The sequence below is a fragment of the Papio anubis genome, chromosome 11 (assembly GCF_008728515.1).
Source record: "Papio anubis isolate 15944 chromosome 11, Panubis1.0, whole genome shotgun sequence".
Lineage (NCBI taxonomy): Eukaryota > Metazoa > Chordata > Mammalia > Primates > Cercopithecidae > Papio > Papio anubis.
This window is the reverse complement of record NC_044986.1, coordinates 74,640,534-74,667,722: the sequence shown is the minus strand read 5'-3', so window position 1 is coordinate 74,667,722 and position 27,189 is coordinate 74,640,534. Positions and strand designations below refer to the sequence as shown.

Genomic DNA, 27,189 nt, shown 5'->3' with positions numbered 1-27,189 from the left:
TCACTTGAGGCCAGGACTTCAAGACCAGCCTGGCCAACATGGCGAAACCCCTTTTCTACTTAAAATACAAAAATTAGCCAGGCGTGGTGGTGCACGTATGTAGTCCCAGCTACTCAGGAGGCTGAGGCACAAGAATCGCTTGAACCCAGGAGGCAGAGGTTGCAGTGAGCTGAGATCACACCACTGCACTCCAGCCTGGGCAACAAAGCAAGACTCTGTCTCAGAAATACAATAAATATATAAAGTGGATCATTGCCTGTGTCACCTAGGCTCTCAGGGCTTTTAGCATTTCTAAAATTAGGATATATCTTTTTTCTTTTTTCAAGACGGAGTCTTGCTCTGTCACCCAGGCTGGAGTGCAGTGGCGCAATCTCAACTCACTGCAGCTTCTGCCTCCTGGGTTCAAGCAATTCTCCTGCCTCAGTATCTCGGGTGACTGGGATTACAGGCACCTGCCACTGCACCTGGCTAATTTTTGTATTTTTGGTAGAGACGGGGTTTCACCATGTTGGCCAGGCTGGTCTCGAACTCCTGACCTTGTGATCCACCTGCCTCAGCCTCCCAAAGTGCTGGGATTACAGGCATGAGCCACCGCACCCTGCTGGATATACCTTAAGATCAATTTATCATAGCTTTTTGTTTTTGTTTTTTGATGAGGTCTTTGTCACTCAGGCTGGAGTGCAATGGCACAATCATGGCTCACTGCAGTCTCCACCTCTTGTGCTCAGGTGATTCTCCCACCTTAGCCTCCTAACTAGATGAGATTACAGGCACACACACCCCTGCACCACGCTTGGCTAATTTTTGTATTTTTTGTAGAGACGAGGTCTCACCATATTGCCCAGTCTGGTCTCTATCTCTTGGGATCAAGCAGTCCACCCATCTCAGCCTCCCAAAGTGCTGAGATTACAAGAGTGAGTCACCTCACCCACCCTGTCATAGTTTAATAGGGAGCTTTTTTCTTGGCATGTAAAACTACATGACATTAAAACGGAGGCATCTTAGGTTTGATGAAATAACATGTTAAACATTGAATCCTGATCTAAAGAGGGAGAAACTTGGTGAGAGAGCTTTGTTTTCACAGATCATGTTTATTGTTGCACATTCAGGTTTTTGAAATATGGAAATCGAGAAAAAATGGCTCAAGAGCTCAAGTATGGTGACATCGTAGAGAGGCACCTCATTGATGGAGATGTGGTGCTCTTCAACCGGCAGCCCTCACTGCACAAATTGAGCATTATGGCTCATCTGGTGAGTAGGACTGCTTTTTTAATTTTCCAGCATGTAGAAATTTGCCATGACTGTTCAGTGCTAAACTCTGGACTTCTAAAATTAAAATTGCCTGTTATCTCAAGTTTTCATAACTTTTTTTTTTTTTTTTTTTTTTGAGACAGAGTCTTGCTCTGTCACCCAGGCTGGAGTGCAGTGACACAATCACAGCTCACTGCAACCTTGGCCTCCCAGGCCCAAGCAAGCCTCCCACCTCAGCCTCCAAAGTAGCTGGGACCACGGACATGTGCCACCAAACCTGGCTAATTTTTTTTTTTTTTTTTTTTTTGGGTTGAGACGGGGGTCTCACTATTTTGCCCAAGCTAGTCTGGAACTCCTGGGCTCAAGTGATCCTCCCTCAGCCTCCCAAAGTTCTGGGATTATAGGCGTGAGCAGCCCCCACCTGCTCCCTCTTCTCTCACATTTTAGTTTGAGTGAAACTTTTTAATTTCAAGCTTCCAGCACCCAGTAAAGCTTTAATTTTTAATATTAAATTTTAATCTTTTACGAAATGTAATATTCATACAAAACACTAAGAGGTTAGTGAGAAGTGACTAGCATGATTTCACAAAACATACATGTATGTATGTTGTGTGTCACCTAAGCTTTCTCCTAAAATAGGTAAAAATGGACTTTTTTTATTTTTTTGGAGACAGTCTCACTCTGTTGCCCAGGCTAGAGTGTGGTAGCACAATCTGGCTCATTGCAGCTTTTACTGCCTCGGCTCAAGGGATCCTCCCACCTCAGCCTTCTGTAGCTAGGACTACAGGCATGTGCCATGATGGCCAGCTCTTCTTTTTGAGACAGAGTCTCGCTCTGTTGCCCAGGCAAGATGTGCAGTGGTGCAATCTTGGCTCACAGTAGCCTCTGCCTTCTGGGTTCGAGTGAGTCTCCTGCCTCAGCCTCCCAAGTAGCTGGGGTTACAGGTGCATGCTACCACGCTCCGCTAATTTTTGTATTTTTAATAGAGGCAGGATTTCACCATGTTGGCCTGCCTGGTCTCAAACTCCTGACCTCAGGTGATTCCCCCACCTGGGCCTCCCAAAGTGCTGGGATTACAAACATGAGCCACCGTGCTCAGCCTTTTTTTTTTTCTTTTTTTTTTTTTTTTTTTTTTTTAAAGTAGAGGTGAGGTCTTGATGTATTGCCCAGACAGGCTGCAATCTCCTGTGCTCAATGGATCCTCCCAGAGTGCTGGGATTATAGGTATGACCCACTGTGCCCAGCCGGAAAATTGACTTTTAATTTAACTTTGCATATTAACTAAGCAACTAAAATGCTTAAAAGATTTTTTCTTTACAGTAGTCCTCCAACTAAGACCTTAAACCATATTTTTTTGGTGATTTAGTTTTGCGACAGCAGCAGTCCCTTTTTCTGGAGATTTAAAATGGAAATGAGACACAGCTTTAATTTGTTCAATATTCATAGATTCTCCTATCTGTAAAGCTGTTAATCCATGAGCCTTTGAAAACTGTTTAAGCAGCCTCTTATGGTAATATTGTTTTCTAGATTCATTTTGGGATAGTCTGGACACATTATATCAGTCTGTTTACCTAACAGTAGAAATAACTAAGAAGTAGTTTGTGATTATGGGATTATGATTGTGAGTATGTAGAGCGTTAACTAAAGCCTTCTCTTTCTGGAACGTTTTGCTTGGCTTTGGAACATTACAAAATGTAATTATTAGTTTTTTTGACTGGCAATGGCACACAGCTGTACCCCCAGCTACTCAGGAGGCTGAGGCAGGAGGATCGCATGAGCCTGGGAGTTCAAGGCTACAGTGTGCTATGATCACACCTATAAATAGCCGCTGCACTCCAGCCTGGGCAACATAATGAGACCCTGTCTCCAAAAAAAAAAGTAGAAATTTTTTTTGTTTGAAAATTTTGAGGCCAGGTGCGGTGGCTCATGCCTGTAATCCCAGCACTCTGGGAGGCCAAGGCGGGTGGATCACTTGAGGTCAGGAGTTTGAGACCAACCTGGACAACATGATGAAACCCCATCTTTACTAAAATACAAAAAATTAGCCAAGTGCAGTGGCACGTGCCTGTAATCCCAGCTACTCGGGAGGCTGAGGCAGGAGAATCGCTTGAATCCGGGAGACAGAGGTTGCAGTGAGCCGACATCGCGCCACTATATTCCAGCCTGGGTGACAGAACAAAACTGCATCTCAAAAAAAAAGGAAAAGAAAAGTTTCAAATGTACACTAAAGTAGAGAGAATGATCTAATGAACTTACACATTCCCATCCTCTATATGCAATAATTTTCAAGATTTAGCCACACTTGTTTTGTCTTTCCCATTTTTCTTCAATGAACCCACATGTGTGTCAGTTTTCAATATGTATTCAGTTTACGTTTGTAAGAAAAACTTACATAACCACGGTGCTGTAATCATACCTCACAAAACTAACAGTCATCTCTTGGCATTGCCAGGTCCATACCTGGTTCATATTCAGATTTCTCCGTTTGTCTCAAAAATTTTTTTTGTGGTTTGAGTCAAGATGCAAGCAGTGAATTCATTCTAATTAATTCATTTATCATCATTGCCTGTGTTATTTTATTGGGCTACAAAATGGAAGCCCACTTTTTGAATCTATCATTCATTTCACATTTATTATCTAGAATTCTTGTAATGGAAAATACCCCCTTGTTAATTAGGTCTGTTTGCTTGCCCAGAGGTGCAGCTCTTAAAGCAAAAGCAGTGTAAATGGTTAAGTCTTTTTCCTTTATTGTCATTTTGGGTAGTAAGAACTTAGTGCTCTCCTGTGTTCGTGTGCTTAGGAAAAAAAATTTTTTTTAAAAAAAAGGACTGGGCACGGTGGCTCATGCCTGTAATCCCAGCACTTTGGGAGGCCAAGGTGGGTGGATCATGAGGTCAGGAGTTCTAGACCAACGGTGAAACCTCATCTCTACTAAAATACAAAAATTAGCCAGGCGTGGTAGTACTTGCCTGTAATCCCAGCTACTCAGGAGACTGAGGCAGGAGAATCACTTGAACCCAGGAGACAGAGGTTGCAGTGAGCCGAGATCGCGCCATTGCGCTCCAGCCAGGGCAATAGAGTGAGACTCTGTCTCAAATAAAAAAGGGGGTTAGTGCTCAGTAACTTCCAACAAGGTTGGTTGGGGTTTTTTGTTTGTTTTAACTTTCTCTTTTTTCAGTGTCATTATAAACACATGGGTTTTTATTTAGTTGGTGTATTTTAATCAACTTCTGTTAATCTTTTTGATACTTGAAACCATGACATCCTTGGCCAGTGGAAGCCTTCACATTGGCACCTTTGTTGAAATTCACTGCTTTGGTTCAATCTAATAAAGCTTCTCGAATGAGTCTTCTTTTTGTTCTTCTTTTTTTGAGATGGAGTCTCGCTCTATCACCCAGGCTGGGGTGCAATGGCACGATCTTGGCTCACTGCAACCTCCACCTCCTGGGTTCAAGCAGTTCTCCTGCCTCAGCCTCCCGAGTAACCAGGATTACGGGCGTGTGCCACCACGCCTGGCTAATTTTTGTATTTTTAGTAGAGACGGGGTTTCACCATGTTGGCCAGGCTGGGAATAAGTCATAAATGATATATATCACTCGACAGAACATACTGGGAATCTACTTTCTTAGGCCAGTGCCAGGTTTTCCAGGAAATCATTTTTAATGTTTCACAACGAGGAGCTTTTGGATAAATGCCTAAGTCCTCTTCCTGTTTCGTTTTGTTTTGTTGTGTTTTGTGTTCCATAGGCCAGGGTCAAGCCCCACCGGACCTTCAGATTTAATGAGTGTGTCTGTACACCCTACAATGCTGACTTTGATGGTGATGAAATGAACCTTCATCTTCCTCAAACAGAAGAAGCTAAAGCAGAGGCCCTTGTTCTGATGGGGGTATGTAGGGTGGCACAGCCCAGCTTTTGCATAACAGCTCCTTGAGAGGAGGCAAAGGGGAACTTATGTGAAAACACCACCACAACTAACAATGCCAAAGAAGCCAGGCTCTTTCTGTTCTTAAACCGACCACTAACTGCCTATATATCTCTCTTTTATTGGTTCTTTTTGAGCCTTTGAAGAATCTCTCTTGGAAATTATAGTGTATACATGAGTTAGGGTCTGTAACAGATGTGTTGAGGGATTTTCTGGCCTATAAATATGGATTCTGGGGAGAAAATGTATACATGAGGCCAGTTTATGACAAAGTACAGAAAAAGAGAATATATATGAATATATCCGTGTTGGATGTAACCAGGGAAGAAGATGTCCTACCTAAGAAGTAAATTTTCCAGTAGCTGAAGATTCTTTAAACACCGATACATTTTAGTAGACATTTTGAGCGGAAACCTTCCTAAAGAGTGTATTACATGCTTCATCTTCTTCTTAAAGGATGCAGTATTATATGTAATGATAATAACTTCTTTCTTTTTTTTTTGAGGCAGTCTTGCTCTATCACCAGGCGCTGGAGTGCAGTGGCCCGGATCTCAGCCGCCGCTCCGCCTCCTGGGTTCACGCCATTCTCACCTCAGCCTCCCGTTAGCTGGGACTACAAATACCACCTGCGCCCGGCTGGATTTTTTGCTTATTTTTTAGTGAGGCGGGGTTTCACCGTGTTAGGCAGGATGGTCTCGATCTCTGGCGTTGTGATCCACCGATCTCGGCCTCCCCAAAAGTGCTGGGATTACGGAAGCCTTGACCGCAGCGCCCGGCGTAAATGATAATAACTCTTACTGCACCATTTTATTTTACACACATCGTAAAGGAGTGCCCAGTAGGTGCTTCAGGACTGGTGATGGTAGGGGCACATGCCTGCTGTTAAGGGCTTACAGTTGGGCTTTCAGTGTTGGCACAGGCCAGGCGGTGGCTCAGGCCTGTAATCCCAGCACTTTGGGAAGCCTAGACAGGTGGTTCACTTGAACTCTGGAGTTCAAGACCAGCCCAGACAACATGGGGAAACTCCATCTCTACAAAAACTACAAAAGTTAGCCAGGTGTGGTGGTGAACACCTGTAGTCCCAGCTACTTGGGAAGCTAAGGTGGGAGGATTGCTTGGGCCCAGGAGGTTGAGGCTGCAGTGAACTGTGATTGCACCACTGCAGTTCAGCCTGGGCAACAGAGCAAGACCCTGTCTCAGAAGAAAAAAAAAAAAAAACCTGTTGGCACCACATGTACTATTCACTCCTGACCCAGCAATAACACAGTGGGACGTGGCACCTGCTGTGTAGGATTCTGCCCTCCTGAACTTCATGATCCCCAGCTATTGAGTATTTAAGAGCTTTAGGCTTTCTTTTTTCAGTATTCCAGCTTCCTATATTAGGAAATGGTAAGTCTTACAGTTGTAAGTGTCCCTACCTCCAAAAACACTTAACCATTTCTGATGTGATGCTTTTAAACCTGTTTTGGTTTAGGCTTTTAGTATCACATGTATGGTTTTGGGGTTTTAAGTTGTCTGTATGTTTAGATTTATTTTCTTTATTTTTTCTTTATTTATTATTTTGAGACAGAGTTTCACCCTTGTTGCCCAGGCTGGAGTACAATGGTGTGATCTCAGCTCACCACAACCTCCACCTTCCATGTTCAAGTGATTCTGCTACCTCAGCCTCCCGAGTAGCTGGGATTACAGACATCTGCCACCACGCCTGGCTAATTCTGTATTTTTTTTTTTTTTTTGAGGCGGAGTCTCGCTCTGTCGCCCAGGCTGGAGTGCAGTGGCCAGATCTCGGCTCACTACAAGCTCCGCCTCCTAGGTTCACACCATTCTCCTGCCTCAGCCTCCCGAATAGCTGGGACTACAGCGCCCGCCACCTCGCCCGGCTAGTTTTTTGTATTTTTTAGTAGAGACGGGGTTTCACCGGGTTAGCCAGGATGGTCTCGATCTCCTGACCTCGTGATCCGCCCATCTCGGCCTCCCAAAATGCTGGGATTACAGGCTTGAGCCACCGCGCCCGGCCTAATTCTGTATTTTTAGGAGAGACGGGGTTTCACCACATTTGCCAGGCTGGTCTGGAACTCCCAACCTCAGGCGATCGGCCCACCTCGGCCTCCCAAAGTTCTGGAATTAAAGGCGTGAGCCACTGCGTCTGGCCTTAGATTTATTTTATATAATGAGCATATATTATTTTTGTTACAAAAAGTAATGTTTAGAATGCTGCTAGGAATAATAGCCATCAGCTTGCAACCAACCATTTAGACTTCGCTCTTGACTCTGCCATTGAGGATCCGTACTGTGGACATTGTGTTATAACTACATATTTCATTGGTTACAAATGGCAATAATAAAACAAAGTCTCCAAGGATTTGGGGGTAGAAGAATCCTTAGTTACCATGTGGACAAGTTTCCTCAATTTCAAGTGAGAAAATGCCTATTGTTCTGATTTAGGGTGCTGTTCTTAATGGAGTTCATAGGGCTCTAATTTGGATGTGGCCCCAAATTACCCAGGAGACTTTCTCAAAATTCACAAATCTCAGCCCCTTGCACTTTGCTTCTACCCCTAGACTACCTGTATCCCACTCAGAGAGAGTCTCTAAACCAGGAGTAAGAGCAGTCAGGCAGTGTGCAATAAAGAGGCACATCTGGCTGAACAGCTGTCTCCCACTCTGGTTGAAGGGTCCCTGCTTTGGATAGTGGCTCAGAAGTAGGTGGTAATAGGCCTTTGTCTGAGAGGACCCTGCTTTCTGGATGAAAAGGCCCAGAAAACCCACAAACACATGTGCATTTTCATATCAAGATTAGAGCAAATGTACTCTGATACACACAGAGCCTTCTTTACATAAGTTAATTATGTTTTACTACGCAACACCCTTTTTTGCCCAACATAGGCCCTCATTAAATGTTTAATTAAATTCTGTTATTGGATTGATTATTATTAGAATTTAATGTTTTAACCAAGGGACATTTAACAGTTCTGTCGTTATTGTGGACAAGTGTGGAATTGGTTGACTTCAGAGGTAACAACGCTCCTCATCATTCACAGAAATGAATTTTCTTTGGAGAAGTGCATTTAGTAATAACAATAGGGCTGGGTGCAGTAGCTTATGCCTGTAATACCGGCACTTTGGGAGGCCAAGGCAGGAGGATCAGTTGAGCTCAGGAGTTCGAGACCAGTCTGGGCAACAAAGTATGACCCCGTCTCCACAAAAAAATGCAAAAGCTTAGCTGGGCATGATGATGTGGGCCTGTAGTCCCAGCTATTTGGGAGGCTGAGCTGGGAGGATTGCTTGAGCCCCACGAGGTTGAGGCTGCAGTGACCTATATTTACACCACTGCACTCTAGCCTGGGCTATAGGCAAGAATCTGTCTCAAAAACAAACAACAATAAAATCTTACATGGGTAGAGTTTTTCATAGAATTCTGAAATAACTTCAGTTAGTATTTCATTTTGGTGTTGGTAGGAACCTCCTAGGTCAATCTTGCTAGTATTTTTTTCTCTTCCCTTGACAGATAAAGGAACTGGGAGTTAGTGACAAAGCTGGGATTCAGACCCCTGGCTTTCATTTCTCAGCCTCATCCTTCTGCTACTCTGTATTTGTTCATAACTATTCAAAAACCTTGCGATTCAGGCTTTGGGCTGCATCATCCGTCCAAGAACAGCTAACTGACTGCGCTTACTTTTCCCACAGACTAAAGCAAATCTTGTAACCCCGAGGAATGGGGAACCACTGATTGCTGCTATTCAGGATTTTCTAACAGGTGGGTTGGTGAAGTTCACTTGAAAGGAGACTTCTGACTGGAACACAGTGTTCCTCGTTCATAGTGATTCATGTGATGACTTGAAAAGCTATTTAATCGCCTGTGTTTAATTTGGATTTTTGTTTACTAAGTTTGATCATGAACCTCCTTGTGTGTTTTTTTTTTTAATTGGTTGGTTATTCATTAATTCAGCAAGTCTTTAGTGAGCTCCTCTCATGGACTGGGCATTTTCTAAACCTAGTGTCTGGCTTAGAATCTGTCCCCTTTGCCTGGGGATACAGCAGTGAACAAAACAAAGTCATGTTCCTGTGGAGGTAGATCCTAGTTGAAGGAGAAAGCCAGTAAGGGGCTGTTTGTTTTAATTCATGCTGTTGGTCATGGTTCAAGTTTATTTTAAAATTGAAACCTTGCAGTATTCTCACAATTTCATTCCTTTTCTTTGTTTTGTGTTGGTCCCTAATGCTTAGGTGCCTATCTCCTCACTCTCAAGGACACTTTCTTTGATCGAGCCAAGGCTTGCCAAATCATTGCTTCAATACTGGTTGGCAAGGATGAGAAAATTAAAGTTCGCCTCCCACCGCCTACGATCCTAAAGGTGTGTGCGGGAGCTGTGTGTTAGTGCACAGGTGTGTGTATGTGTTCGTGTGGGTGGACTGGCGAAGTGAGTGGAACTGTGTTGGTGCCAGGCTTGAGTGCAGTCCCTGGGCCGTCTGGCTTTGTCTACTGAAGGGGGATTGAGACCAGGCTCAGCCCACTGACTCTCAGGCTTCCTCCCATCCCTCAGCCTGTCACCCTGTGGACCGGAAAGCAGATCTTCAGTGTCATCCTCAGGCCTAGCGATGACAATCCAGTGAGGGCCAACCTGCGAACCAAGGGCAAGCAGTACTGTGGCAAAGGGGAAGATCTCTGTGCCAATGATTCCTGTGAGTGGATGGAACTCGGGTGGGGAGGAGGAAGGACGGGACAGAAAAGCAAGTGGCTGGTTGTCAGTTTTGCTGGTACCTTCACTTAGCAAGCAAATTCAGTGTTTCTCTAAGCCTTAGGTGGAAAGTTTATTCTTCAGGAAAATGTAGCTGGTATTTCTTCTCTCAGATGTAATTCCCCATTTCTCTTAAAAGTAGAGATCATGTAGACACGTGACTCAGTAGTTAGAATGTTCTCTCTAAATGTGTTTTGTCTTAAGTTTCTAGTTTTTGTCACTTAGTACAGTTTGTCTTTATTTTGTCATCTTTTTTTTTTTTTTTTTTTGGTCATCAACAAGGATTTTTTTATTTTATGGATTTTATTTTTTTTTTTTTGAGACAGAGCCTCGTTCTGTCGCCCAGGCTGGAATGCAGTGGCGCGATCTGAACTGACTGCAACTTCCGCCTACTGGGTTCAAGCGATTCTCCTGCCTCAGCCTCCCATGTAGCTTGGATTACAGGCACCCACCACCACGCCTGGCTTATTTTTGTGTTTTTAGTAGAGACAGGGTTTCACCATGTTGGCCAGGCTGGTCTTGAACTCCTGACCTCAAGTGATCCACCTTGCCCTCCCAAAGTACTGAGATTATAGGCATGAACCACTGCACCCAGCCTGGATTGATGATTTTTTTTTTTTTTTTTAAGACGAACAGGTTCTTCCTACGTTGTCCAGGTTGGTCTCGAACTCCTAGGCTCAAGCAATCCTCCCACCTCAGCCTCCCAAAGTACTGGGATTACAGGTGTGAGCCACCATACCCAGCCAGGGAAAGAATTTACATGCAGGTCATCTGAGTCCGTCTAAACCAGTTCAACCCAAAGTGCAGTCCACAGAGCACTGCTGTTTAGCCAGCATCCATTGAGTTACTTTCTGATGTGAGTGCGTTAGCTTACCCAGACCACTACCAAGCAGTTCCCCAGCAGCCTAGTTTGAGAAGCACTGATGTAGAATGGGCTTTCCTAGCGAGACCTCGGGACTAGAAATGGAACTCCAGGACTCTACTAAAGAACTGAATTGCAGAGTTCTTCTGAAGGTCAGGATTTCTGCTGTCTTCTAATGAAGAGCAAATGTTTTGAAGGGCACTGATACTCCTCAGGCTTATTTCTTTGGAAATATGCTCTCTGATCTTTAAAATACTTCAGCTTCTTGTTTTAGACTATGTTTTGTTTCTTTTTGGATATGAATTTCATTTTGTTGTTGTATAGGCTGTACATGATGGTACCTTTGTTCATTTTTAATATATGAGTAACAAATTGTTTACAGTTTATAGAGCACTTTACTGTATGTTATCTCATCTGATGCTCAAAATATCCCATAACATAAAGATAACAAGTGCCTGATACTGTTACCCACAGTTCACATGAGGAGAGTGAGGGTCAACTGGTATATTTTAGGGTTAGGACTGCACACTAACTGGAGTTTTTATATTTTTCAAAAATTCCCAGGTTTTCCTTCAACTGCTGCCCCCCCCCCAAAAAAAAAAAATACTTTGAGAAGATTTTCTATTTGTTTTGCTTTAACTGTCAGTATGGGAACATATTTTCTCAATTGTCTCAAATTCATTTTGGAATTAAAGCAAAGTAATAAATAATTGTTTGTCTAAATACATAATCATTCTTCCAGATGTTACAATTCAGAACAGTGAGTTGATGAGTGGCAGCATGGACAAAGGAACCCTAGGGTCAGGATCCAAGAACAATATTTTTTACATTTTGCTGCGAGACTGGGGACAGAATGAAGCTGCGGATGCCATGTCACGGCTCGCCAGGCTGGCTCCTGTCTACCTGTGTGAGTATCTCAGCATCCTCCTTTTAGTTAAAGCTGTAGTTGTTACAGTCTTAAGGGTTTATGTTATTTTGTTCTTTTATTGCCGTTTCCTCCCCACCACACATATACACACAGAAAAAGATACTTGTTCCAGGCTAAATCATGTGTGCTGTTATTAATGAAATTAACTCTACTGAATAGTTTCACAACAGATTTGAATTTGCTTTTCAGTTCTCTTCTCAAAACCAGCAGGAGCTCCCTACCGTCTTCCAGACAGGGTTAGGTTATAAAACATCCTTAATGGGCTGCTTCCAAGATACCTGTGGAAGCACTAGAACACTTGGGGCTGTCCATGATTCAGTTCTCCAGAATTACTCAGTGTCTGCCTACTGTGCTTTCACTGCTCTGTTTTGTTTGTTTGTTTGCTCATGCTTTGAGTGTGCCATGTGTCAAGTGATGTTTGCATGCCCCAGAAATCTGTATTCCACTGTTACACTTGCCTGGGTATACAATTTTAGATTGAAAATTATTTTCCCTCGGAATTTTGAAGGTACTGCTCTACTTTCTTCCTGTTTTCAGAGTTGTTGTTAACGGGTATTGTCATTCTTATTCTCCAGTTTTTGTATTTGATTTTTTTTTTTTTTTTTTTAAGATAGGGTCTTGCTCTGTCACTCAGGCTGGAGTGCAGTAGTGTGATGTTGGCTCTCTGCAGCCTCTGGCGCAGCTGAACTACAGGCACGTGCCACCATGCCCAACTAAGTTTTGTAGAAATGAAGTCTTACTATGTTGCCCAGGCTGGTCTTGAACTCCTGGGCTCAAGTGATCCACCTGCCTCCGCCTCCCAAAGTACTAGGCTTACAGGCATGAGCCACCATACCTGGCCCTTGAATTGTTTTTTTCATTCTAGAAACTTTCAGAATCCTCTCTTCTCACTCTGAAAGTTCACAACAATGTACCTTTGATGTGGGTCTTTTTTCATTCATTGTGCTAAGCACCCAGTAATCTCTTTTAATCTGCAACTGTGTGTCCTTCCATTCTGGAAATTTTCTTACGTTATTTATTTAATAATTTTCTCTCTTTTACTTTCTCTGTTCTTTCTTTTTTTTTTTTTTTTTGAGAGGGAGTCTGGCTCTGTCGCCCGGGCTGGAGTGCAGTGGCCAGATCTCAGCTCACTGCAAGCTCCGCCTCCCGGGTTCACGCCATTCTCCTGCCTCAGCCTCCCGGGTAGCTGGGACTACAGGCACCCGCCACCACGCCCGGCTAGTTTTTTGTATTTTTTAGTAGAGACGGGGTTTCACCGTGTTAGCCAGGATGGTCTCGATCTCCTGACCTCGTGATCCACCCGTCTCGGCCTCCCAAAGTGCTGGGATTACAGGCTTGAGCCACCGCGCCCGGCCTCTCTGTTCTTTCTTTTTGGAATTTCTGTTAATTACATATTAGAACTCCTAGATTAATTATCTAATTATCTTCTGTTTGCCATTTCTTTATTCTAGATTCACTTTATCTTTTAATACTTCCATTGATTTTTAAAATTTTATCACTATTATGTATTTAATTTCCAATATTATTTTTCAGTATTCCTCTTCACAGGCAGTGTTTTGTTTTGTTTCTTTTTTTTTTTTTTTTTTTTTTGAGGCAGAGTCTTCACTCTGTCGCCCAGGCTGGAGTGCAGTGGCACCATCTCGGCTCACTGCAAGCTCCGCCTCCCGGGTTCGCGCCATTCTCCTGCCTCAGCCTCCGGAGTAGCTGGGACTACAGGCGCCCGCCACCGCGCCCGGCTAATTTTTTGTATTTTAGTAGAGACGGGGTTTCACCGTGTTAGCCAGGATGGTCTCGATCTACTGACCTCGTGATCCGCCCGCCTCGGCCTCCCAAAGTGCAGGGATTACAGGCATGAGCCACCGCGCCCGGCCTTTTTTTTTTTGAGACGGAGTCTTGCTCGGTCACCAGGCTGGAGTGCTGTGACGCGATCTCGGCTCGCTGCAACCTCCGCCTCTCGGGTTCAAGTGATTCTCCTGCCTCAGCCTCCCGAGTACCTGGGACTACAGGTGCCTGCCACCATACCCGGCTAATTTTTGTGTTTTTAGTAGAGACGGGGTTTCACCGTGTTGGCCAGGCTGGTCTCGAACTCCTGACCTCAAGTAATCCACCCACCTCAGCCTCCTAGAGTGCTAGGATTACAGGCATGAGCCGCTGCGCCCGGCCTGTTTTGTTTTTAAAGCTTTCTTGTTTTGATCCCTGAATGTATCTTCTCTGATCACACTGAGATAATAATCATAGTTTTATTATATTTGCTTCCTGAATTTTCTGTGTCCTTTTAGTTTCCTTTTCCTGAGCATTTGTGTCTTTTGTCTTCCATGTTAAAATCTTTCCTCAAATATCTGGTGGTCCTTCAGGAGTAAGGACTGAAACACTGATTGGAAATGGAGCTGACTGGTTGATGGTCCTCTCAGTTTTTTTATTGAGGAAAAAAATCTTTTATTGAGGGGCTACCAAATATCCTTATTCATAACACTTTTCTCTAGGGAAGCTTGATTTCCCAGAGATGTCTTTTGCAGTCTCCATCTCCTAACTTAGGGTAGAGACCTGGCTACTGGGATTCCGGGAGCTGACAGGGAATCAGGCTTAGGGTTCTCAAGCATGGAATATACCGACTTTCTCTCAGTGCTCTTGTTTACAGTTATTTCATCTGCCTGGTATCTCCAGACCCAGAGCCTCTCTGATTCCATTTCGCTGGGAGTGAACTCCCATCTCCTACAGGACTAAGGGCCTGGAGCCTTCCTTATACAGACTTTCCACTAGGTTTCCTTGTTCCCAGCACATTCATCATCTCCAGCATTTGCAGAACCTAATGATCTCATTTCTGAGCCTTTCCAGGCCCATTAATCCTCTCGTCTATAGGTACTTATTGGTCATACCTTCCTATCCTGCTAAGCCAGAAGCCATCATTCACTCACTTTATTTCTACATACAGTATACTGTGGCTAGGATCGATGGTGGCACCTAGTTCCATCAAAGGTGTAGAATACTTTGTGTGTGTGTGTGTGTGTGTGTGTGTATGTGTGTGACTCAGGGTCTTGCTCTGTTGCCCAGGCTGGAGCGCAGTGATGTGATTATGGCTCATTGCAACCTCCACCTCCCAAGTAGCTGGGACTACTGGCATGTGCCACCATGCCCAGCTAATTTTTTAAGGTTTTTGTAGAGATGAGGCTGATCGCAAACATCTGGGCTCAAGTGAGCCTCCTGCCTCAGCCCCCGAAAGTGCTAGGATTATAGGCCTGAGCCCCTGCACCCAGCCCTCAGGCCACACTTTAGAGTTTAATGTCACTCTGCTTTGGATAATAGTTGGATACAGTATTGTGTTTCCCCACCAGTTCGTAAGGTCTCGGAGAGAAGTCAGTTGAGTCTTAGTCATTTGTGTAACTCCCTAATGACTGAGAAAGAAAGCCATTATTTAACTGAATTGTGATGAATTCTGTGAAGATATAAACTTTTTTATACTTTAAACTGTACATAGTTTATATATAGTACAAACTGTATCTAGCAGGCATAAACTATATTTAGTAGGTTTACAGAGTCTCATTTATGGCCCTTTCTTCCTGCTCTACCAACTCTACAGCTAACCGTGGTTTCTCAATTGGGATCGGTGATGTCACACCTGGCCAAGGACTGCTAAAGGCCAAGTATGAGTTGCTGAATGCCGGCTACAAGAAATGTGATGAGTACATCGAAGCCCTGAACACGGGCAAGCTGCAGCAGCAGCCTGGCTGCACTGCTGAGGAGACCCTGGAGGTGAGCCCGGCCCTTTGGTTCAGGGTCGCCCCTTTCTGTGCACAGTGGCTAAGGTGGTGCCCTCTGGGGTTGGGCTGAGCCCTGAAGAGAGGTAGCAAAGGAGTGGGCAAGTCAAGGTAGTGGCGTCTGTCCTGTTGGGGCCCTGGGCTCACTGTGTGTATCCTCATTTGTTTCCTGAGGGTAGGGCCTTTCATCAGATCCTCATGTCCCTCCTAGCTTTCACATCCAGGTGGTGAAAACATGGCTATCTGTTCATTCAGCCACACGGGGTTGCTCTTGTTCTGGTGGCACACTCAGGTCCCTTCTCTAACTGGTACTTGAGTGCTCCTGCCTTTTCTATTTTCAGCATCCTTCAAGTAGAAACTGACACCACAGCTCTTTGGTTTTTGGGGGTTTGGTTTGTTTTTGTTTTTGTTTTTGTTTGAGACTGAGTCTCGTTCTTCATAGTTTTATGAAGCACTCCAGTATGATCTTGGCTCACTGCAACGGCTGACTCCCTGGTTCAAGTGATTCTCCTGCCTCACCCTCCCGAGTAGCTGGGATTACAGGCACATGCCACCACGACCAGCTAATTTTTGTATTTTTAGTAGACACGGGGTTTCATCATGTTGGCCAGGCTGTTCTCGAACTCCTGACCTCAAGTGATCCACCCGCCTCAGCCTCCCAAAGTACTGGGATTACAGGTGTGAGACACCATGCCCAGCCAGTTTTTTTCTTGTTGTTGTTTTGTTTTAAGATGGAGTCTCACTCTGTCACCCAGGTGGAGTGCAGTGGTTCAATCTCAGCTCACTGGAACCTCTACCTCCTGGGTGCAAGCAGTTATCCCTGCCTCAACATCCTGAGTGGCTGGGATTACAGGCACCCACCACCACGCTCAGCTAAATTTTTTTTTGTATTTTTAGTAGGGCCGGGGTTTTGTCATGTTGGCTTGGTCTCGAACTCCTGACCTCAGGTGATCCACCCACCTCGGCCTCCCAAAGTGCTGGAATTACAGACATGAGCCACCGCGCCCAGCCTCACCACAGCTCTTTGAATGTATGGTCTTTGAAAGAGACTCGGATGCAGAAGAGGGAGAATTCATGTCTGATAGTCACATCCCCAGTCTGCTGCCCCTCATTTGAAACTATTTTAGCTAAGATCTCAACCAGCATGGGTCAGAATCAGAATCACCACCAGCCTGTGAGAACCTGAAACTCCCTGAACAACCCAGGTCAGCAGTCTGAGTGCACCAGGCTTTCGCCTGGCCATCTTCTGCCTCACCGATAACCTGTGGCACTGAGCTCTGACTCACCTGAGTGTGGAAGAAAGGCTCTTTAAGCACTGGGAAGTTTTCTGGTGAAATACATTTTCTAAAGCAGGGAGAAACCAGAATTGTGTGAGGTATTTACCATTAGCTCATTCTTAATCTTACCTTCGCTGAGTCTTAAAGAGGGAGAAAAGGATATCCCTCACTGGTACCTCCTAGAAAATTACTTGAGGCCTCAGCAGCAGCAGTTTTTCATGGAACCAGACTCCTAACTGATTCAGCATCCTAGTTTGTAAGTTGAGGAGTAACTGTGTGGATGAGCTCATGAGCCGGAATATTCTTGTGAAGTCACCTCATCACATGCCTAGCTTGTGGACATTCAGATGTGTGCTTGGCAAGAATAAGTAGAAAGACAAATTTACAAACAGTGCAAGCAATTCTCTTTTACATACCACATATTATCTTATACATTCGTATGGGGTGCATGTGTGTGTCCACACAGCTATTTATATACAGATATTTTGTTGGATAGCATACACAAAGCCATACATTCTACCTTATGGGCCATTTAAAGGAGTTTTCAAGTTTTTATTACTGTCAATTTTAGGCCAGGCTTGGTGGCTTATGCCTATAATCAAGGCAGGAAGATCCCTTGAGGCCAGGAGTTCAAGACGAACCTGGGCAGCATAGCAAGACCCCATCTCTACAAAAAAAAATCTAAAAATTAGCCAGGCCTGGTAGGGACATATACCTGTAGTTCTAGCTACTCAGGGGTCTGGGTCAGGAGGATCTCTTGAGCCTGGGAGTTTGAGGCTGCAGTGAGCTGTGATTATGCCATTGTACACCAGCCTCAGCAACAGAGTAAGATCCTGTCTCTAACAAAAACAAAAAAAAGAAAAACTTTTTGCCTTCTGCACCGATTTTAGAACCTTGTAGAAGATGCACATGTTCATATAGCCAGAGCATTTTCCTCCTCTAAGGTTCTGAAACATTTATTGATTGGAAATCGGGCATCTTGCCTCAGTATTTTCAAATTTCTTTAAATGTTAGATTGAACATTTGTAATCCACAGAGGCAATGAGGACAACCCACCAAGGATCTCCTTTTCTCCCACTAGGCACTGATCCTGAAGGAGCTGTCTGTGATCCGTGACCACGCCGGCAGCGCTTGCCTCCGGGAGCTGGACAAGAGCAACAGCCCCCTCACCATGGCTCTGTGTGGCTCCAAAGGTGTGCATGCCCCTCTCTCTCCTGCTGGCAGTGTGTTCTCCGTACAGGCTGTTTGGCTCCAGAAAATGTGATAGTCACAACTCCAAACAGGCATTTCATTTATTTAAGGGGATCTTTTTAAATCAGGGAGACTTAATTATTTGCATTTTGGGAAATTTAACTGCTTTGGAGGAACTTGTTGGTAATGTGTGTGGATTCTGAGTTTGAGGGTGCTTTGAGCAAACGTGATCTTTAAAAAAATATGAGGCCACATGCAGTGGTTCATGCCTATAATCCCAGCACTTTGGGAGGCCGAGGCCCATGGATTGCTTGAGCCCAGGAGTTCGAGTTCAGCCTGGGCAATATGCTGAAACCGCGTCTCTATAAAAAAATACAAAAAAAAAATTAGCTGGGCATGGTGACTTGTGCCTGTCATCCCAGCTACTCAGGAGGCTAACGTGGGAGGATCACTTGAGCCCGGCAAGTCAGGCAGGTTGAAGAAGAAAGAAAGCCAGGGATTTTTTAATGTACTTAATGATGTGGCAGAATTCTTTAATTTTGTAGATACTGAGGCCCTCAAAGCATTTGGTTTTATGATAATACATTCAATTCAACACCTCTGCGCTTCTATTTCTGTACACTTTTTTTTTTTAACAGGATAAAGTCCAGTCTCTTTAACTTTGCTGCCTTTCACCCCATTGCTCTCCTGCTTCCTGCCCTCAGGACATAGCCCACACTTTCCCATTTCTCTGTCTTTGCTTCCCACTTTCCCACCCACTTTGGAATTCCTCCCCCTCTCCCTTTATGTCCAAATCATAATGTCCTCCAGGAGTCCAACCTGGACTTGCTGAAGCATCCTTGAAGACTCGCCTGTCACTTCCCCAGCCTTTCCTCCAACCCACATATGCTCCTGGCTCCTCTCGCCCCCATTCCGCCTTTCTTGGGTTCCTGACAGCTCCTTGTTGTCTTGATTGTATTTCTGTCTTCTACTGTTCCAGGACCATGACCTTGTTGAGCACAAGGGCCTATTCCTGTTTTACCCTTCCGTTCTGCATGCACTTCAATTAGTGTCATTTTGGTAAATGAATGTTACATTTCTGGCCCATGTCCCCAGGTTCCTTCATTAACATATCACAGATGATTGCCTGTGTGGGACAGCAGGCCATCAGTGGCTCTCGAGTGCCAGACGGCTTTGAAAACAGGTCCTTGCCTCACTTTGAAAAACACTCAAAGGTAAGCGGTAGCAGATCAGGTAGAACTATGAAGACCTCTTCATGTACACTTCCCTCCAAGGAACACAGACCTATTCAGATCAAAGACTATTGGCCATTTTTTTTTTTTTTTTTTGCCATTTTATTAAGATACACTTCTGGCCAGGCACAGTATCTCATGCCTGAAATCCTAGCACTTTGGGAGGCCAAGGCGAGAGGACTGCTTGAGGCCAGGAGTTCGTCTGGCCAACATAGCAAGACCCCATCTCTACAAATAAATACATATATATATACTTCATATGTAATTATTACAATTATACTTCATATGTAATTTACCCATGTGAGGCATACAGTTCAGTGATTGTTAATATATTCACAGAGCTGTGCAGCCATCACTATAATCTACTTTTAGAACATTTTCAGTGCCCAGAATGAAACCCTGTAGATATTAACAATGCACGGTTATGTTTTGGAGGCGGGCAGGTCTGGCCCACAGGAAGGATGTGTTGAAGGTGTCATTTCCCAGGGAACGGGCAGGCAGCCTCCATCCACAGGGCGTCCTCTGAGGTCCTTGACTGCTTGCCTACTTTAAGGAGAGCAGCCGGATCTTAGGTTTCCCTCTCCTGTGCCACTTGCCTGCCACTGGCACCAGCACCAGCCCGGGCTGGGCCCTCATTCTCCTTGTCCCTGGTATAAAGTATTTCTCCGTCAGGAAAGGGCATAGAAAGCCTGCCATTTCGTGAGAATATACTGGCCAGGTATTTATAGTCTCAAGGTGGGGCATTTTCTGTTTTGAGTGGATTTCAGAATCGTGGGCCTTGAACTTTTTTTGTTTGATTTTTCTTTTTTCTACCTCTCTTTAGCTCCCAGCTGCCAAAGGCTTTGTGGCTAATAGCTTTTATTCTGGTTTGACACCAACTGAGTTTTTCTTCCACACAATGGCCGGCCGGGAAGGTCTAGTCGACACGGCTGTAAAGACAGCTGAAACAGGATACATGCAGGTAACCTGAAGAAATGTAGGCCATTAGCAACAGAGCAGGACAGGGCTCTGTGGGTTTTGACTATTGAGTGTTTGCATGTTTTGCACATGAGCTGTAAGGTATATAGTCTTGGGTTAAATTTAAAAGGAAAAAATTAGAAAGGAAGATGCCCTGGAAATGAACAACCAAAAAAATGTAGTGTGTTCCAAATCATCTTATGATGATCAAGACCAGGCCAGAGCCACGCATAGCAAAGCGCTGTTAGAGGAGAACGTGACTGGAAGTACATTGTGGGATATGTCATTCAACCTCACTAACCCTTGCTTTACTAACACGTGACAATGAGGGTTATTGCGAGGCCTCTGCTTCTCTCTTTGCAACTATTTATGTAACTCATTACTAATATCATTCTAATTAACTCTAATGACCTATTCCAGTGCTTGCTGCAGGGCTTCTATGCTTAGAAGGAAAGCATTTCCCCAGAGAGTGTATAGCTCTGAGATAATAGACTCTGGGGCACAGGGCTAAACTAGAGGTTTCTCAGCATTTATGCTTCTCAAACTTTGCCACAAAAGTACCCCTAATGACCAAGGAGTGAAAAATACGTCGTCTTATGTTCTTCCATAAGACCACAGGCAAAAGATGACTTTTCAGTCCCTGTACTCCCTACTCAACAATTTGTTCATTTTTTTAAGTAATGTTTTTGACTACTTAAAACACTAGATAAAGTCAACGCTGCAAGTTGCTGGGCCATGAACTTGCTGTAGCTTTGTATCTTCTCTCTCGCTATTGTGGAAGCATGGCCCTTTGCAAGCGGGAAAACCAGGGTAGATAAACCAGAGATGTGAATGAGTGGGCCAGAACAAACACTGTGATTAGTGTGACAGTGGACACCTATTTCCAAATCAGTAGATGCCTATTTCCATCATCTCTCCTGTACCTCATGTATCATCGTCTGATACTTTTAATCATCTTTTTTTGTGTGTCATTCACGGAATACAATTAATCATCTTTCGAAGGGAAATTGCCCTTCAGTGTTGGAGCATGCTGCTTTTGTCAGAAACTCAACAGACTGTGAAATACTTTTACCACTCTTGCCATAATGTGTGTTTTGACTTAATTTTTTTGTCTTTACTTTTTGAATTAGAGAGTATGACTTTGCCAGAGCAGTGTGTTAACGTAAACCAAATTAGTTCTGGCATAAGGGATTTTTGTTTTGAAGTTGCCTAGAGGAAGATTCCTTTCTCTTTAATTCACTGAGCCACCATAGCATTGCTGGCTGGAGTGTTCAGCTGGTGGACGGTTCTCCCTAAGCAGATTTGAGAAGCCATTGCTGCCTGCTGGTTCTAACACAATACTGTTCCTGTTCTCTCTTCTTACCCCTCTGTCCCAGAAGAGGGCCTGCACCTGATCCTTTGTAATTCATATTGAAGTCTGCAGGGGTCCTGGCTTAAGTTCTGTTTAGAAATGCAAAGCTATTGCATTAATTTATACCTTAGGGAGAAAGAGAAGGAAGGCAAAACAGCCTAGGAAAACAGTGTTTGCAGAGTCCTTTGTGGGTGATGGGGCTTAAGTTGCATGTGTTCTAAAATACACTAAAATGCTGGAAGTTGGAGCATATTCCAAATCCCACTGCACAGGCTAGTAAGGCATTCTTGCTCTTGTTCTTGGGGGGAGAGATCTGTTTTTAAGGGATTTCTAATAAAGTATTTTTATGTAATTAAAGTGCTTGTAACCTTGAGACTCCTGAGTTGCAAATCTTATCCTCTCCACATGTGACTAGTCTTCCCAAAGCAGCTGAGCTTTTTCCTCCTTTTCCTTTAGCGAAGGCTTGTCAAATCTCTTGAAGATCTTTGCTCCCAGTATGATCTGACAGTCCGAAGCTCTACTGGCGATATTATCCAGTTCATTTACGGAGGAGATGGCTTAGATCCTGCAGCTATGGAGGGAAAAGATGAACCTTTGGAGTTTAAAAGGGTTCTAGACAACATCAAAGTAAGATTTAGCATTATATCTGGGGTTAGAGTGTTTTTAAGGATGTTTCTTTAGGATGGAAGTACTGTTTGGACTATCACTTGCAGTTAATAAATACTTCAGTATTTATTAACTGCAAGTTTTTTTTTTTTCTTTTTTTTTTGTTTTATTCTTCTTAATTTTTTTTTTTTTTTTTTTTTTTTTTGAGACGGAGTCTCACTCTGTCGCCCAGGCTGGAGTGCAGTGGCTAGATCTCTGCTCACTGCAAGCTCCGCCTCCCGGGTTTACGCCATTCTCCTGCCTCAGCCTCCCGAGTAGCTGGGACTACAGGCGCCCACCACCTCGCCCGGCTAGTTTTTTGTATATTTTAGTAGAGACGGGGTTTCACCATGTTAGCCAGGATGGTCTCGATCCCCTGACCTCGTGATCCGCCCGTCTCGGCCTCCCAAAGTGCTGGGATTACAGGCTTGAGCCACCGCGCCCGGCCTACTCTGCATAATTTTCCAGTATTAAAAGGGAAGGGCCAGGCACAATGGCTTATGCCTGTGATCACAGCACTTTGGGAGGCCAAGGCAGGAGGATCACTTGAGGCCATGAGTTTAAGAGCAGCCTGGGCAGCAAAGTGAGATCCCATCTCTATAAAAAAAAAAGAAAAAAACAATTTTTTTTTTTTTTTTAATTTCCAATATTTAAAGGAAAAAGGCCAGGCGCAGTGGCTTACACCTAGAATCCTTGCAATTTGGGAGGCCAGCACAGGAGAATCACTTGAGGCGAGAAGTTTGAGATCAGCCTGGGCAGCAGAGTAAAAACTCGATCTCTAAAAAAATATTTTTTAAAGCCGGGCGCGGTGGCTCACGCCTGTAATCCCAGCACTTTGGGAGGCCGAGGCGGGTGGATCACGAGGTCAGGAGATCGAGACCATCCTGGCTAACACAGTGAAACCCCGTCTCTACTAAAAATACAAAAAATTAGCCAGGCGTGGTGGTGGGCGCCTGTAGTCCCAGCTACTCAGGAGGCTGAGGCAGGAGAATGGCGTGAACCCAGGGAGGGGAAGCTTGCAGTGAGCCGAGATTGCGCCACTGCACTCCAGCCTGGGCAACAGAGCGAGACTCCGTCTCAAAAAAATATATATATTTTTTAAAGAATTAGCCAGGCCGGGCACGGTGGCTCATGCCTGTAATCCCAGCACTTTGGGAGGCCGAGGTGGGCGGATCACGAGGTCAGGAGATCGAGACCATCCTGGCTAACACGGTGAAACACCGTCTCTACTAAAAAAAAAATGCAAAAAAAATAGCTGGGTGTGGTGGCGGACGCCTGTAGTCCCAGCTACTCAGGAGGCTGAGGCAGGAGAATGGCGTGAGCCCAGGAGGCAGAGCTTGCAGTGAGCCGAGATCGAGCCACGGCACTCCAGCCTGGGCGACTGAGAGAGACTCTGTCTCAAAAAAAAAAAAAAGAATTAGCCAGAGATTGGGTGGATCACAAGATCAAGAGATGGAGACCATCCTGCCAACATGGTGAAACCCCATCTCTATTAAAGATACAAAAATTAGCTGGGTGTGGTGGTACGTGCCTGTAATCCCAGCTACTCGGGAGGCTGAGGCAAGAGAATCACTTGAACCAGGGAGTTGGAGGTTGCAATGAACCAAGATCGCACCACTGCACTCCAGCCTGGCGACAGAGTGAGACTGCGTCTCAAAAAACAAAAAAAGAATTTGCCAAGGATGATGGCATGCACCTGAAGTTCCAGCTACTCAGGAGGCTAGGGCAGGTGAATCCTTAAGCCCAGGAGTTTGAGGCCACAGTGAGCTGATCTCACCACTATATTCCAGCCTGGGTGACAGAGCAAGACCCTGTCTTAAAAAAAAAAAAAAAGACAAAAAAAAAAGTTGTTTTCAGTTGAAAGTCTAGTGTTGGTAGTAATCAAATGCCAGCAGAAGAGGACTTTGTTCGGTTTCTCTCTGTGTCAAGTAGAGCGCACTGGACACCAGTTTTGTAAGTCATGGGTATTGGAAAGCAGGCACACTTCACATACTTTGAGAATATAACTTGGAACAACCTTTTTGGAGAGTAGTTGGACAGTATCAGTCTGAGTTTTAAATATGTGTCCCTTTTGACCCAATAGTTTCCCTTACAGAAACTCCTTTTGTCCTCTAGAAATGGTCTAACTATGCCCAGAATGCTTTTTCCAGGCTGCCTACGGTAAAGGCAAACCATCAGTAGAGGATACTTCAAATGATGGTCTGTCTATACAAAAGAATAATAACGCAGCCATTAAAACATTGAGTCTACTTGGACAAAGCAGAAGAGAGGAAAAAAAGAGGAAATTCTGTCAGGGCTCACACTTATAATCCTAGTTCTTTGGGAGGCCGAGGCGAGCAGATCACTTGAGGTCAGGAGTTCGAAACCATCCTGGCCAAGATGGTGAAACCCCGTCTCTACTAAAAATACAAAAAAATTAATCGGGCATGGTGGTGCATGCCTGTAGTCCCAGCTACTCGGGAGGCTGAGGCAGGAGAATCACTTGAACCTGGGAGGTGGAGGTTGCAGTGAGCCGAGATGGCGCCACTGCACTCCAGCCTTGGCAATCCAGCAAGACTCCATCTGAAAAAAAAAAATAAGAAATTTATGAGCTTGAGAGGTGGGAGAGTATTTTCACTCTTGAAATGTTTGAGTTTTTTAAATAACAGTTTATATATATATATATATATTTTTTTTTTTTTTTTGAGACGGAGTCTCCGCTTCTGCCACTTCAGGTTGGAGGCAGTGGGTCGGATCTCACACTGCAAGCCCGGCCCCGGTTCACACACCCATTCTCCTGGCCTCAGCCTCCCGAGTAGTTAGACTACAGGCCACCGGGCTACCGGCTAGTTTTTTGTATTTTTAGTAGAGACGGGTTTCACCGTGGTGTTAGCCAGATGGTCTCATCTCCTGACCTCGCGGATCCGCCTGGCCTCGCCTCCCAAAGTGCTGGGATTACAGGCTTGAGCCACCGCTACCTCGCCAACAGTTTATATTTTTAATGTAAATCTAGTGGGGGGCCGGGAGGTGGCGAAAGGCTGGGAAGTGATGGGACAACACCTGCTGAATAGCCCAGAAATTTTTGCGTAGGATGGAGTCTCCATTTATCCAGTTTTCATCTTCACATGAAAGGTACAGTCCACAATTTGTTTTGAAAGAAAAATCACAGGTTGCTAAAAGCTCACCTCGGGTAAGGTCATTTTATCCCTTGTAAGTTCTCTCATCTATTCCTGCCCCCTCTCTGTGGCCACTATACATAATATAATTTTCTTTTAATACTTGAGGCAGTCTTCCCGTGTCCGAGTGAGCCTGCTCTCAGCAAAAACGAGCTGATCCTGACCACAGAGTCCATCATGAAGAAGAGTGAGTTCCTCTGCTGCCAGGACAGTTTCCTGCAGGTAAGCTCTGCCAGGTGCTGGCCACTGCACCCCGCCTGGCTGTTGTAAAGAACTCTGTTTGCCCAGGACTGTCAAGTGGATTTTATAAGCTGGGTTTTTGTTTTTTAAGGTAGGGTTGTTCCTTTGTTAAAAAGTTCAAGAATGGGCCAGGCGTGGTGGCTCACGCCTGTAATCCCAGCACTTTTGGAGGCCGAGTCTGGTGGATCACTTGAGGTCAGCAGTTGGAAACCAGATTGGCCAACACGGTGAGACCCTGTCTCTACTAAAAATACAAAAATTACCGGGCGTCGTGGCGGGCACCTGTAATCCCAGCTTGGGAGGCTGAGGCAGGAGAATCACTTGAATCTGGGAGGTGGAGGTTGCAGTACACCGGGATGGCACCACTGCACTCCAGCCTGGGCAACAGAGCGAGAGTCCATCTCAAAAAAAAAAAAAAAAAAATGACGGGCAGTCATTCAAAAATGGCCAAGGCAAAATCTCACCAGCCAACATGCAGAATTTATCTCTTGACTTTCTTAGTTTACGTCTTTCAGTCAAGCCATTTCCCTATTAGAAGAAAAATGTTCTTTTCCCCTTTTAGAAGAAAAATGCTGATTTTGTTTAAGCCCTGTCCCAACACCAGCCTACTACCCACTCAATCCTGTGAGCCAACTCTTCCATCAATCATTCTGAATCCCAATAATTATTATTAGTAGTAGTCTTGTTTTGACACCGTTTAAACTGCTCTTTCTTTTGCCGTTTTATGGATCAAAACTCCATTGAATCAGCCTTTTCTATTCTTCCAGGGAGCTGTTACCTTGATACCCTCTTAAGGTTTTTTGGTTGGTTTGTTTTTTGTTTTTTTAATGGTTCTGACCTGCTCAGGCAGCTCCTTCATGTTTATAATCATGGTTAGGATCAAAAGCAAAGGGATACAGAAATCAGTAAATGGTTTCCTTTGTGTACTAATTGGTAATTCAAATGTAGCACAAGATCAGCTGGCCAAAGAAGAATGTATCTCTTTCAGTAGATCAAAAATAAAAACAGCAAGTGAAGGTTAAATATTTGTGTTAAGAAAGCTCCTCGCTTCTTGTGTTCATGTGTCAAGGTATGAAAGGTGAAAAAGAGACTCTTCCAGATTTTAAAATCAAGAGTGTGGCAAGGTTGGGTGCCTTTGTCTGTTTTTCTCCTCCAAAGGCTTTCTATTCCTTTTTTTAAACTAACAAATTAGAGTTGTAATTTGGTTTTTCTTCACGCTTATGTTTACGTATTTATCTGTTTGTCCTCGAAGACCTTAACTGAGACAGGTTATGAGAGCTATAACGAGGTAACGTGCTTAGCATGCTGTGAACGCCAACAGAAAGGGCCCACTCCAGCAGCACCCCAGCATTTGCCAGCCAGAGAGAGCAGGTTTCTGTCCCGGTTCTGGCAAACACTGCTTTGCTTTGGACTGGTTCCTTTCTTGCCCTTGAAAAGCTTTAACAGGTGACCTCCTACCCGGCAGCATTTGTTTATTCAGTGAGCACTGGTTTAGCCCTCACCATATGTCACACAGTCCACAGATCCTGGGGATGCAAGGATGACTAAACATGTCCTTGCCACCGGCAGCTCACAATCTGATGAGCTCAGATTTGCCGAGAGGGTCCAAAATCCACTGGCCAGAACAGATGTGTCTGAGCCCGTGAAATGTTCTCCAGCCCTAGCCCGTATCAGAGCTGAGGTGACA

At 44.6% G+C, this 27,189-nt stretch overlaps 1 protein-coding gene across 2 annotated transcripts in view; it reads left to right on the top strand.

Annotated features, from left to right (window-relative positions):
* POLR3A (RNA polymerase III subunit A) overlaps nt 1–27,189 on the top strand; it is a 53,033-nt gene that overhangs the window by 9,302 nt on the left and 16,542 nt on the right. The window contains exons 10-21 of one of the 2 annotated variants that reach the window (XM_003903719.5): nt 1,110–1,251; nt 4,998–5,138; nt 8,861–8,930; nt 9,398–9,525; nt 9,715–9,853; nt 11,514–11,678; nt 15,277–15,449; nt 17,813–17,924; nt 19,018–19,136; nt 19,978–20,115; nt 21,919–22,089; nt 25,371–25,484. In XM_003903719.5, coding sequence (XP_003903768.2) covers nt 1,110–1,251; nt 4,998–5,138; nt 8,861–8,930; nt 9,398–9,525; nt 9,715–9,853; nt 11,514–11,678; nt 15,277–15,449; nt 17,813–17,924; nt 19,018–19,136; nt 19,978–20,115; nt 21,919–22,089; nt 25,371–25,484 — 1,612 coding nt within the window. The remainder of the gene's footprint in view (nt 1–1,109; nt 1,252–4,997; nt 5,139–8,860; nt 8,931–9,397; nt 9,526–9,714; nt 9,854–11,513; nt 11,679–15,276; nt 15,450–17,812; nt 17,925–19,017; nt 19,137–19,977; nt 20,116–21,918; nt 22,090–25,370; nt 25,485–27,189) is intronic. The other variant, XM_021943343.2, reaches the window with a different exon arrangement.